The sequence below is a fragment of the Cherax quadricarinatus genome, unplaced genomic scaffold (genome assembly GCF_038502225.1).
Source record: "Cherax quadricarinatus isolate ZL_2023a unplaced genomic scaffold, ASM3850222v1 Contig66, whole genome shotgun sequence".
Lineage (NCBI taxonomy): Eukaryota > Metazoa > Arthropoda > Malacostraca > Decapoda > Parastacidae > Cherax > Cherax quadricarinatus.
Genome location: NW_027195092.1, coordinates 311,564 through 325,713, shown reverse-complemented (window position 1 = coordinate 325,713; position 14,150 = coordinate 311,564). Strand labels below are relative to the sequence as shown.

The 14,150-nt window shown below is 51.3% G+C and overlaps 1 protein-coding gene across 1 annotated transcript; it reads left to right on the top strand.

Annotated features, from left to right (window-relative positions):
* The first annotated feature begins 3,685 nt into the window (after positions 1 to 3,685).
* On the top strand, positions 3,686 to 10,207 carry LOC138851189 (DNA-directed RNA polymerase subunit beta''-like). Its single transcript, XM_070079986.1, has 2 exons — positions 3,686 to 3,908; positions 9,025 to 10,207. Exon 2 carries the CDS (start codon positions 9,660 to 9,662, stop codon positions 10,158 to 10,160), a length of 501 nt encoding a protein of 166 aa, XP_069936087.1. The 5' UTR covers positions 3,686 to 3,908; positions 9,025 to 9,659; the 3' UTR covers positions 10,161 to 10,207.
* Positions 10,208 to 14,150: the final 3,943 nt, after the last annotated feature.

The following is a 14,150-nucleotide window of genomic DNA, read 5'->3' as shown; positions in this document are numbered from 1 at the left end:
TATACACTGAGAGGTGTATATCTCAGTGTATATACACTGAGAGGTGTATATCTCAGTGTATATACTCTGAGAGGTGTATATCTCTGTGTATATACACTGAGAGGTGTATATCTCAGTGTATATACACTGAGAGGTGTATATCTGAGTGTATATACACTGAGAGGTGTATATCTGAGTGTATATACACTGAGAGGTGTATATCTCAGTGTATATACACTGAGAGGTGTATATCTCAGTGTATATATTCTGAGAGGTGTATATCTCAGTGTATATACACTGAGAGGTGTATATCTCAGTGTATATACACTGAGAGGTGTATATCTCAGTGTATATACACTGAGAGGTGTATTTCTCAGTGTATATACACTGAGAGGTGTATATCTCAGTGTATATACACTGAGAGGTGTATATCTGAGTGTATATACACTGAGAGGTGTATATCTCAGTGTATATACACTGAGAGGTGTATATCTCAGTGTATATACACTGAGAGGTGTATATCTCAGTGTATATACACTGAGAGGTGTATATCTCAGTGTATATACACTGAGAGGTGTATATCTCAGTGTATATACACTGAGAGGTGTATATCTCAGTGTATATACACTGAGAGGTGTATATCTCAGTGTATATACACTGAGAGGTGTATATCTCAGTGTATATACAATGAGAGGTGTATATCTCAGTGTATATACACTGAGAGGTGTATATCTCAGTGTATATACTGAGAGGTATATATCTCAGTGTATATACACTGAGCGATATATATCTCAGTGTATATACACTGAGAGGTGTATATCTCAGTGTATATACACTGAGAGGTATATATCTCAGTGTATATACACTGAGAGGTGTATATCTCAGTGTATATACACTGAGAGGTGTATATCTCAGTGTATATACACTGAGAGGTGTATATCTCAGTGTATATACTGAGAGGTGTATATCAGTGTATATACACTGAGAGGTCTATATCACTGTATATACACTGAGAGATGTATATCTCAGTGTATATACTGAGAGGTGTATATCTCAGTGTATATACTGAGAGGTATATATCTCAGTGTATATACACTGAGAGATATATATCACTGTATATACACTGAGAGATGTATATCTCAGTGTATATACACTGAGAGGTATATATCTCAGTGTATATACACTGAGAGGTGTATATCTCAGTGTATATACACTGAGAGGTGTATATCTCAGTGTATATACACTGAGAGGTGTATATCTCAGTGTATATACACTGAGAGGTGTATATCTCAGTGTATATACACTGAGAGGTGTATATCTCAGTGTATATACACTGAGAGGTGTATATCTGAGTGTATATACACTGAGAGGTGTATATCTGAGTGTATATACACTGAGAGGTGTATATCTCAGTGTATATACACTGAGAGGTGTATATCTCAGTGTATATACTCTGAGAGGTGTATATCTCTGTGTATATACACTGAGAGGTGTATATCTCAGTGTATATACACTGAGAGGTGTATATCTCAGTGTATATACACTGGTAGTTTACATTAATCAGTATTTTAGGTATTAAAGTATTCTTGACTGGTGGTGACCAGGTGACCTGCAGCCTTAATGACCCTGGTGTAGTAGATAGACTTTAAACCCCATTAACCAACCAACCAGTCTTAATGACCCTGGTGTAGTAGATAGACTTTAAACCCCATTAACCAACCAACCAGTCTTAATGACCCTGGTGTAGTAGATAGACTTTAAACCCCATTAACCAACCAACCAGTCTTAATGACCCTGGTGTAGTAGATAGACTTTAAACCCCATTAACCAACCAACCAGTCTTAATGACCCTGGTGTAGTAGATAGACTTTAAACCCCATTAACCAACCAACCAGTCTTAATGACCCTGGTGTAGTAGATAGACTTTAAACCCCCATTAACCAACCAACCAGTCTTAATGACCCTGGTGTAGTAGATAGACTTTAAACCCCATTAACCTACCAACCAGTCTTAATGACCCTGGTGTAGTAGATAGACTTTAAACCCCATTAACCATCCAACCAGTCTTAATGACCCTTGTGTAGTAGATAGACTTTAAACCCCATTAACCAACCAACCAGTCTTAATGACCCTGGTGTAGTAGATAGACTTTAAACCCCATTAACCAACCAACCAGTCTTAATGACCCTGGTGTAGTAGATAGACTTTAAACCCCATTAACCAACCAACCAGTCTTAATGACCCTGGTGTAGTAGATAGACTTTAAACCCCATTAACCAACCAACCAGTCTTAATGACCCTGGTGTAGAAGATAGGCAGGTTAGGTAGGTAGGGTAGGCAGGGAAGGCAGACAGGGTAGGCAGGCAGGGCAGCCAGGCTAGGCAGGCAGGGTAGGCTGGGTAGGCAAGGCAGGCAGGGTAGGCTGGGTAGGCAGGGCAGGCAGGGTAGGCAGGCAGGGTAGACATTCAGGGTAGGCAGGCAGGGTAGCCAGGCTAGGCAGGCAGTTTAGGCTGGGTTGGCAGGGCAGGCAGGCAGGGCAGGCATGGTAGGCAGGGCAGGCAGGCAGGCAGGGTAGGTAAGGTAGGCAGAATAGGCAGGCAGGGCAGCCAGGCAGGCTAGGCAGACAGGGCAGGCAGGGTAGGCAGGGCAGGCAGGGCAGCCAGGCAGGGCAGCCAGGCAGGGCAGACAGCCAGGGCAGGCAGGGCAGCCAGGCAGGGCAGGCAGGCAGGGCAGGCAGAGCAGGCAGGGCAGACAGGCAGGCAGGCCAGGCAGGGCAGACCAGGCAGGGTAGCCAGGCAGGGCAGGACAGACAGGGTAGCCAGGCAGGGCAGGCCAGGCAGGGTAGCCAGGCAGGGCAGGCCAGGCAGGGTAGCCAGGCAGGGCAGGCCAGGCAGGGTAGCCAGGCAGGGCAGGCCAGGCAGGGTAGCCAGGCAGGGCAGCCAGGCAGGGTAGCCAGGCAGGGTAGCCAGGCAGGGCAGCCAGGCAGGGTAGCCAGGCAGGGCAGCCAGGCAGGGTAGCCAGGCAGGGTAGCCAGGCAGGGCAGCCAGGCAGGGCAGGCCAGGCAGGGTAGCCAGGCAGGGCAGGCCAGGCAGGGTAGCCAGGCAGGGCAGGCCAGGCAGGGTAGCCAGGCAGGGCAGGCCAGGCAGGGTAGCCAGGCAGGGTAGCCAGGCAGGGCAGGCAGGCCAGGCAGGGCAGGCCAGGCAGGGTAGCCAGGCAGGGCAGGCCAGGAAGGGTAGCCAGGCAGGGCAGGCCAGGCAGGGCAGCCAGGCAGGGCAGGCCAGGCAGGGTAGCCAGGCAGGGCAGGCCAGGCAGGGTAGCCAGGCAGGGTAGCCAGGCAGGGCAGGCCAGGCAGGGTAGCCAGGCAGGGCAGGCCAGGCAGGGTAGCCAGGCAGGGCAGCCAGGCAGGGCAGGCCAGGCAGGGTAGCCAGGCAGGGTAGCCAGGCAGGGTAGCCAGGCAGGGCAGGCCAGGCAGGGTAGCCAGGCAGGGCAGCCAGGCAGGGCAGGCCAGGCAGGGTAGCCAGGCAGGGCAGCCCAAGCAGGGTAGCCAGGCAGGGCAGGCCAGGCAGGGTAGCCAGGCAGGGCAGGCCAGGCAGGGTAGCCAGGCAGGGCAGGCAGGCCAGGCAGGGTAGCCAGGCAGGGTAGCCAGGCAGGGCAGACAGGTATAAGACACAAGGTCGGTCACTGTTGTGGTAATATAAGGGCCTCCAACAGCAACTACTCTCCCAGTCTTCACTGATCATCTTCCTCAGTCAATCCCCAACAACCCGTCTATCACCACCTTCAACTCCCTCAATCGCCAACATCTACTACCCTCAGCTCCTACAGTAATCTACCTCTACTGGGGTCGACTCAGTCGTCTACGTCTACCGCCTTCAACCCCCTCAATCGTCTACATCTACCACTGCCCGTCTACCGTCATGAGACTTCTGGTAAATACCCGAACTTTAAGCTTCGTATTAGATATCAAGAACCATTAATGGTGCACTTTCTGTACCCAGAAAGTGTCAAATGACACTGTACCCCCAGAAAGTGCCACTGACACTGTACCCCCAGAAAGTGCCACTGACACTGTACCCCCAGAAAGTGCCACTGACACTGTACCCCCAGAAAGTATCAACTGACACTGTACCACCAGAAAGTGTCACTGACACTATACCCCCAGAAAGTGCCAACTGACACTATACCCCCAGAAAGTGCCAACTGACACTATACCCCCAGAAAGTGCCAACTGACACTATACCCCCAGAAAGTGCGAACTGACACTATACCCCCAGAAAGTGCCAACTGACACTATACCCCCAGAAAGTGCCAACTGACACTATACCCCCAGAAAGTGCCAACTGACACTATACCCCCAGAAAGTGCCAACTGACACTATACCCCCAGAAAGTGCCAACTGACACTATACCCCCAGAAAGTGCCAACTGACACTATACCCCCAGAAAGTGCCAACTGACACTATACCCCCAGAAAGTGCCAACTGACACTATACCCCCAGAAAGTGCCAACTGACACTATACCCCCAGAAAGTGCCAACTGACACTATACCCCCAGTATTAAAAGAAATATTTCTGGCAAGACAGTGACGGAGTGAATGACGGTCAAATGTGCTTCTTCTTATTCTCGGGTCACTCTGCCTCGGCCGATCTGTTAACAGATAAAATAACTGTTATCTGTTGGGTGATTTGTACAAGATCACAACCTGGAATTTGTACAAGATCACAACCTGGAATTTGTACAAGATCACAACCTGGAATTTGTACAAGATCACAACCTGGAATTTGTACAAGATCACAACCTGGAATTTGTACAAGATCACAACCTGGAATTTGTACAAGATCACAACCTGGAATTTGTACAAAATCACAACCTGGAATTTGTACAAGATCACAACCTGGAATTTGTACAAGATCACAACCTGGAATTTGTACAAAATCACAACCTGGAATTTGTACAAGATCACAACCTGGAATTTGTACAAGATCACAACCTGGAATTTGTACAAAATCACAACCTGGAATTTGTACAAGATCATAACCTGGAATTAATTTCTCGCCCACAGACTGAGGGGTACACCAGGTGTTTCATAATGTGTACCCTATTTGGGTGCATATTGCTTTGAAATCGGGTATATTATTTTGAAACACCGTGTATTATGCTCAGCTACCACCAGGTAACTCCGGGACGCTGGATTAGGAACCAGAGCAACAGTAGGACGCTGGATTAGGAACCACGGCAACAGTAGGACGCTGGATTAGGAACCACGGCAACAGTAGGACGCTGGATTAGGAACCAGAGCAACAGTAGGACGCTGGATTAGGAACCAGAGCAACAGTAGGACGCTGGATTAGGAACCAGAGCAACAGTGGGACGCTGGATTAGGAACCAGAGCAACAGTAGGACGCTGGATTAGGAACCAGAGCAACAGTAGGACGCTGGATTAGGAACCAGAGCAACAGTAGGACGCTGGATTAGGAACCACGGCAACAGTAGGACGCTGGATTAGGAACCACAGCAACAGTAGGACGCTGGATTAGGAGCCACAGCAACAGTAGGACGCTGGATTAGGAACCAGAGCAACAGTGGGACGCTGGATTAGGAACCACAGCAACAGTAGGACGCTGGATTAGGAACCAGAGCAACAGTAGGACGCTGGATTAGGAACCACGGCAACAGTAGGACGCTGGATTAGGAACCACAGCAACAGTAGGACGCTGGATTAGGAACCACAGCAGCAGTGGGACGCTGGTTTAGGAACCAGAGCAACAGTGGGACGCTGGATTAGGAACCACAGCAACAGTAGGACGCTGGATTAGGAACCACAGCAACAGTGGGACGCTGGATTAGGAACCAGAGCAACAGTGGGACCCTGGATCAGGATCCTCAGCAACAACGGGACCCTGGATCAGGAATCCCAGCAACAACGGGACTCTGGATCAGGAACCCCAGCAAAAGCAGGACCCTGGATCAGGAACCTCAGCAACCTACGTCATTACTGGTCGCAAGAGCCGTGACGTAACCCGGTTTTGATGTAAATCAGACGTAAGGCCTTAAAATTGACGAAGAAACGCAGTAAAACTGAGATAAATAACTTACGAGAGAATGTATTGGTGACGTAGATAACGCTGCCGAGTGACGTAAAGTCTGACGTAATGACGCTGCCGAGTGACGTAAAGTCTGACGTAATGACGCTGCCGAGTGACGTAAAGTCTGACGTAATGACGCTGCCGAGTGACGTAAAGTCTGACGTAATGACGCTGCCGAGTGACGTAAAGTCTGACGTAATGACGCTGCCGAGTGACGTAAAGTCTGACGTAATGACGCTGCCGAGTGACGTAAAGTCTGACGTAATGAAGCTGCCGAGTGACGTAAAGTCTGACGTAATGACGCTGTCGAGTGACGTAAAGTCTGACGTAATGACGCTGCCGAGTGACGTAAAGTCTGACGTAATGACGCTGTCGAGTGACGTAAAGTCTGACGTAATGACGCTGCCGAGTGACGTAAAGTCTGACGTAATGACGCTGTCGAGTGACGTAAAGTCTGACGTAATGACGCTGCCGAGTGACGTAAAGTCTGACGTAATGACGCTGTCGAGTGACGTAAAGTCTGACGTAATGAAGCTGCCGAGTGACGTAAAGTCTGACGTAATGACGCTGAAGAAAAATTCACTCTAGAGAAGTGACGTCAAGTCTAATTTGACGTTGGCCTAAATGAGAACCAGCGGAGTACGACTCTGTTTCGCTTTATCTACCAGGTTGCATATTAGGGACTTTAATTGTTACACTTACCAACTTATCACGTTGGTGGTACAGTGGAATCTCTGTAAACGGAGGCACCTGGATTCGTAAAGCCCAGGATTCGGATAAAAGTTCCAGAAGGAACCGATATTCGCAGATGTCACTGTACTGGGAGTGACGCCATGATTCTTGGTCCCTTGTGATTGAATTATTTTTTTTTTTTGGGGGGGGGGGTAAATTTGCGTTATTTGTATTTTATTACTGAAAATAAGGTGTCATGGCCCTTCAGCTCTGGTAGCTGGAGGGCCTCTGGTAGCTGGAGGGCCTCTGGTAGCTGGAGGGCCTCTGGTAGCTGGAAGGCCTCTGGTAGCTGGAAGGCCTCTGGTAGCTGGAGGGCCTCTGGTAGCTGGAGGGCCTCTGGTAGCTGGAAGGCCTCTGGTAGCTGGAAGGCCTCTGGTAGCTGGAAGGCCTCTGGTAGCTGGAGGGCCTCTGGTAGCTGGAGGGCCTCTGGTAGCTGGAGGGCCTCTGGTAGCTGGAGGGCCTCTGGTAGCTGCAAGGCCTCTGGTAGCTGGAGGGCCTCTGGTAGCTGGAAGGCCTCTGGTAGCTGAAAGGCCTCTGGTAGCTGGAAGGCCTCTGGTAGCTGGAGGGCCTCTGGTAGCTGGAGGGCCTCTGGTAGCTGGAGGGCCTCTGGTAGCTGGAGGGCCTCTGGTAGCTGCAAGGCCTCTGGTAGCTGGAGGGCCTCTGGTAGCTGCAAGGCCTCTGGTAGCTGGAAGGCCTCTGGTAGCTGGAGGGCCTCTGGTAGCTGGAGGGCCTCTGGTAGCTGGAAGGCTTCTGGTAGCTGGAAGGCCTCTGGTAGCTGGAAGGCCTCTGGTAGCTGGAAGGCCTCTGGGAGCTGGAAGGCCTCTGGTAGCTGGAGGGCCTCTGGTAGCTGGAGGGCCTCTGGTAGCTGGAGGGCCTCTGGTAGCTGGAAAGCCTCTGGTAGCTGGAAGGCCTCTGGTAGCTGGAGGGCCTCTGGTAGCTGGAGGGCCTCTGATAGCTGGAAGGCCTCTGGTAGCTGGAAGGCCTCTGGTAGCTGGAAGGCCTCTGGTAGCTGGAGGGCCTCTGGTAGCTGGAAGGCCTCTGGTAGCTGGAGGGCCTCTGGTAGCTGGAGGGCCTCTGGTAGCTGGAGGGCCTCTGGTAGCTGGAGGGCCTCTGGTAGCTGGAGGGCCTCTTGTAGCTGGAGGGCCTCTGGTAGCTGGAGGGCCTCTGGTAGCTGGAGGGCCTCTGGTAGCTGGAGGGCCTCTGGTAGCTGGAAGGCCTCTGGTAGCTGGAAGGCCTCTGGTAGCTGGAAGGCCTCTGGTAGCTGGAAGGCCTCTGGTAGCTGGAGGGCCTCTGGTAGCTGGAAGGCCTCTGGTAGCTGGAAGGCCTCTGGTAGCTGGAGGGTCTCTGGTAGCTGGAAGGCCTCTGGTAGCTGGAAGGCCTCTGGTAGCTGGAGGGACTCTGTTAGCTGGAAGGCCTCTGGTAGCTGGAAGGCCTCTGGTAGCTGGAAGGCCTCTGGTAGCTGGAAGGCCTCTGGTAGCTGGAAGGCCTCTGGTAGCTGGAAGGCCTCTGGTAGCTGGAAGGCTTCTGCTAGCTGGAGGGCCCCCAGAGATGTTCTCAACAATTTACAACTTACAGGGTCCTCACAGTACCTGTAGCCCAGGGTCCTCACAGTACCTGTAGCCCAGGGTCCTCACAGTATCTGTAGGCCAGTGTCCTCACAGTACCTATTGCCCAGGGACCTTACAGTATCTGTAGCCCAGGGTCCTCACAGTACAAGTAGGCCAGGGTCCTCACAGTACCTATAGCCCAGGGACCTTACAGTATCTGTAGGCCAGGGTCCTCACAGTATCTGTAGCCCAGGGTCCTCACAGTACCTGTAGTCCAGAAGCCTCACAGTACCTGTACCCCAGGGGTCTCACAGCACTTGTGGCCCCGGGGCCTCACAGTACCTGTAGCCCAGGGGTCTCACAGTACTTGTGGCCCCGGGGCCTCACAGTACCTGTAGCCCAGGGGTCTCACAGTACTTGTGGCCCCTGGGCCTCACAGTACCTGTAGCCCAGGGGTCTCACAGTACCTGTAACCCAGGGACCTCACAGTACCTGGAGCCCAGGTTGAAGATTACACACACTAGTGGACAACATGGCGTCTAAATCACAACTTATAATAGGGAAATACGACAAGTGTTTCCTGACGCTGGTCTTAGTCATATGATGACCCAGCAACTGAAGCTTTCGGTTATCTGACCGAGGCCTTCCACTGGCTTACCCCTCCACCCTTATTTCCACAGGTGTTGGTGTTGATGATAGCTGTTCTAGCAGCTGCTGTACCCTGGTATAGATTCAGAACAGGTGGGAGGAGTCGCCAGCTGTCCAGACCGTCACACAACTGGAACTTCGCCCGGAGTCTGGTCTCCAAGCGTCAGTACTACGACAGGAGTGTTGAGAGCTTCGAGGACGACTCCAACGAGAGTCTGGAGTATCGTAGAAGATGGATGTTTGGTTAAGGCTATGTGGAGGTTGAAGGACGGAGGGAGAGGTGCATACTCCAGCCCTGTCCTTGTATCCAGTCAATTTACACAGTCTCTCAGACTGGTTAATGAGATTTGGACGCTGTAGGACAGAGAGAGAGGTGCATACTCCACTCCTGTCCTTGTATCCAGTCAATTTACACAGTCTCTCAGACTGGTTAATGAGATCTGGCCGCTGTAGGACAGAGAGAGAGGTGCATACTCCAGCCCTGTCCTTGTATCCAGTCAATTTACACAGTCTCTCAGACTGGTTAATGAGATTTGGACGCTGTAGGACAGAGAGAGAGGTGCATACTCCACTCCTGCCCTAATACCCAGTCAATTAACACAGTCTACTGTCACCCAGACTGTCTAATATCATCACTGCCCCTTGTCACCTGCCGTATAACGACCCTATGTTCCTCTACGACATCTCTATGTTCCTCTACGACAACTCTATGTTCCTCTACGACATCTCTATGTTCCTCTACGAAAACTCTATGTTCCTCTACGACATCTCTATGTTCCTCTACGACAACTCTATGTTCCTCTACGACATCTCTATGTTCCTCTACGACATCTCTATGTTCCTCTACGACATCTCTATGTTCCTCTACGACATCTCTATGTTCCTCTACGAAAACTCTATGTTCCTCTACGACATCTCTATGTTCCTCTACGAAAACTCTATGTTCCTCTACGACATCTCTATGTTCCTCTACGACATCTCTATGTTCCTCTACGACATCTCTATGTTCCTCTACGAAAACTCTATGTTCCTCTACGACATCTCTATGTTCCTCTACGACAACTCTATGTTCCTCTACGACAACTCTATGTTCCTCTACGACAACTCTACCATTCTTAACCAATTAAAAAATAAAACTGATTCGTGTTTAACTATCTTTGAGACATAATAAACCAATGTGATTAAATTTAGATCAGACACAAAGAATTTTGAAATTAGATCCCAGTAACACACGGTATTATCTCTCTCATTTTTTAATAGTTATACCTTTAAACGCATTAAGAAAATATTTCTCATTTTAATAGTTATACCTTAAACAATCCCAGGTCGCTACAACTGATAGATTTTGTTGGGATTTTTAACTTCGGAGGGTTAGCCAGGCAGGATAACCCAAGAAGGTCAGTGTGTCATGGAGGGACTGTCCCCCAGGATGCCACCCACACCAGTCCACTAACACCCAGGATGCCACCCACACCAGTCCACTAACACCCAGGATGCCACCCACACCAGTCACCTAACACCCAGGATGCCACCCACACCAGTCCACTAACACCCAGGATGCCACCCACACCAGTCACCTAACACCCAGGATGCCACCCACACCAGTCCACTAACACCCAGGATGCCACCCACACCAGTCCACTAACACCCAGGATGCCACCCACACCAGTCACCTAATACCCAGGATGCCACCCACACCAGTCACCTAACACCCAGGATGCCACCCACACCAGTCACCTAACACCCAGGATGCCACCCACACCAGTCCACTAACACCCAGGATGCCACCCACACCAGTCCACTAACACCCAGGATGCCACCCACACCAGTCCACTAACACCCAGGATGCCACCCACACCAGTCCACTAACACCCAGGATGCCACCCACACCAGTCCACTAACACCCAGGATGCCACCCACACCAGTCCACTAACACCCAGGATGCCACCCACACCAGTCCACTAACACCCAGGATGCCACCCACACCAGTCCACTAACACCCAGGATGCCACCCACACCAGTCCACTAACTCCCAGGATGCCACCCACACCAGTCCACTAACACCCAGGATGCCACCCACACCAGTCCACTAACACCCAGGATGCCACCCACACCAGTCCACTAAAACCCAGGATGCCACCCACACCAGTCCTCTAACACCCAGGATGCCACCCACACCAGTCCACTAACACCCAGGATGCCACCCACACCAGTCCACTAACACCCAGGATGCCACTCACACCAGTCCACTAACATCCAGGATGTCACCCACACCAGTCTACTAACACCCAGGATGCGACCCACACCAGTCCACTAACACCCAGGATGCCACCCACACCAGACCACTAACACCCAGGATGCCACCCACACCAGTCCACTAACACCATGGATGTGACCCACACCAGTCTACTAACACCCAGGATGCCACCCACACCAGTCCACTAACACCCAGGTTGCCACCCACACCAGTCCACTAACACCCAGGATGCCACCCATATCAGTCCATTAACACCCAGGACGCCACCCACACTAGTCCACTATTACCCAGGATGCCACCCACACCAATCCAATGACATCCAGGATGCCACCCACACCAGTCCACTAACACCCAGGATGCCAACCTCACCAGTCCACTAACTCCGAGGATGCCACCCACACCAGTCCACTAACACCCTGGATGCCACCCACACCATTCCACTAACACCCAGGATGCCAACCACACCAGACTACTAACACCCAGGATGCCACCCACACCAGTCCACTAACACCCAGAATGCCACCCACACCAGTCCACTAACACCCAGGATGCCACCCACACCAGTCCACTAACACCCTGGATGCCACCCACACCAGTCCACTAACACCCAGGATGCCACCCACACCAGTCCACTAACACCCTGGATGCCACCCACACCAGTCCACTAACACCCAGGATGCCACCCACACCAGTCCACTAACACCCTGGATGCCACCCACACCAGTCCACTAACACCCAGGATGCCACCCACACCAGTCCACTAACACCCTGGATGCCACCCACACCAGTCCACTAACACCCTGGATGCCACCCACACCAGTCCACTAACACCCAGGATGCCACCCACACCAGTCCATTAACACCCAGGATGCCACCCACACCACTCCACTAACACCCAGGATGCCACCCACACCAGTCCACTAACACCCAGGATGCCACCCACACCAGTCCACTAACACCCAGGATGCCACCCACACCAATCCACTGACACCCAGGATGCCACCCACACCACTCCACTAACACCCAGGATGCCACCCACACCAGTCCACTAACACCCAGGATGCCACCCACACCAGTCACCTAACACCCAGGATGCCACCCACACCAGTCACCTAACACCCAGGTACCTACTTGCTAGGTGAACAGGACAATAGGTGTAAGGAAACGCGCCCAGTGTTTCAACCCTCGCCGGGAATCGAACCCGGACGCTCAGCGTGTGAAGCGAATGCTTTGCCAGCCAGGCCACGGGGTGCGGCGCCCCCTTGAAGCCATAGATGAGAAATATCACTCGAAAAACAATATAGACGGGGGTTAATATATATATATTTATATATATATATATATATATATATATATATATATATATATATATATATATATATAAGTAGTCATAATTTCTACAGGGGGGTCTCCTCCGGAAAAGGCCTTCTACAGGGGGGTCTCCTCCGGAAAAGGCCTTCTACAGGGAGGTCTCCTCCGCTATAGGGCCTTCCTCTGGGAGGTCTCTTCCGGTTTGGGCCTTCCACTGAGCGAGGTAACCGGTCTAGGACCAGGAGCTGGAGGGTCACCTTTTCACACCTAGGTGTTACTTCCGGTTTTGACCATGACCTCGCCCTCGAGACTACCTCACCCTTGACCCCCCAACCAATACCCCCACCCCCACGACCCCCCGCCTTGCGACCCCGCCGTCGCGCCGCGCGCCCGCGCACCCGCCCCGCGCGCCCGCCCGCGCGCCCGCCCGCCGCCCCGCCGCCCCGCGCGCCCCGCCCGCACCTTCTGCTGCGCCTTCTGCAGCGTCGTCCGGATCGCCCCCGCGCCTCGAATTTTTTTTTTTCTTATGATCTCCTCGGATCAAGTTTTTGGATTCCCCCCTATGGGGTTTTCGAAATTCTCCATCTCCTTGGATCAAGGTTTTTGGATTTCTCCATCTCCTCGGATCAAGTTTTTTGGATTCCTCCCTATGGGGTTTTCGAAATTCTCCATCTCCTCGGATCAAGTTTTTTTGGATAATACCAAGACTCCATCTCCTCAGATCAAATTTTTTGGATTCCCCCTATGGGGGGTTTCGAAAAGTCTCCATCTCCTTGGATCAAGGGTTTTGAATTTCTCCAATTCCTTGGATCAAATTTTTGAGGTTCCCCCTCTCACTTTCACCCCCACCCCAAAATTTCTCGATATTACCAAGTTTTTGGATTCCACCCTATGGGGGTTTCGAAAGTCTCCATCTCCTCGGATCAAGTTTTTCGAAATTCTCCAATTCCTCGGATCAAGTTTTTGGGTACCCCTCCTTTCACCCCCCATCCCCAAATTTTCTCGATAATACAAGTTTTGGATACTCCCCCCTATGGGGTTCTCAATATCAAAGTCTCCACTTCCTCGGATCCCCCTCCCACTTTCACCCCCCCAACCCCAAAAAAATTTCTCGACAATACCATGACTCCATCTCCTCGGATCAAGTTTTTTGGATCCCCCCTATGGGGTTTTCGAAAGTCTCCATCTCCTTGGATCAAGGGTTTTGAATTTCTCCAATTCCTTGGATCAAATTTTTGAGGTTCCCCCTCTCACTTTCACCCCCACCCCAAAATTTCTCGATATTACCAAGTTTTTGGATTCCACCCTATGGGGGTTTCGAAAGTCTCCATCTCCTCGGATCAAGTTTTTCGAAATTCTCCAATTCCTCGGATCAAGTTTTTGGGTACCCCTCCTTTCACCCCCCATCCCCAAATTTTCTCGATAATACAAGTTTTGGATACTCCCCCCTATGGGGTTCTCAATATCAAAGTCTCCACTTCCTCGGATCCCCCAACCCCAAAAAATTTCTCGACAATACCATGACTCCATCTCCTCGGATCAAGTTTTTTTTGGATCCCCCCTATGGGGTTTTCGAAATTCTCCATCTCC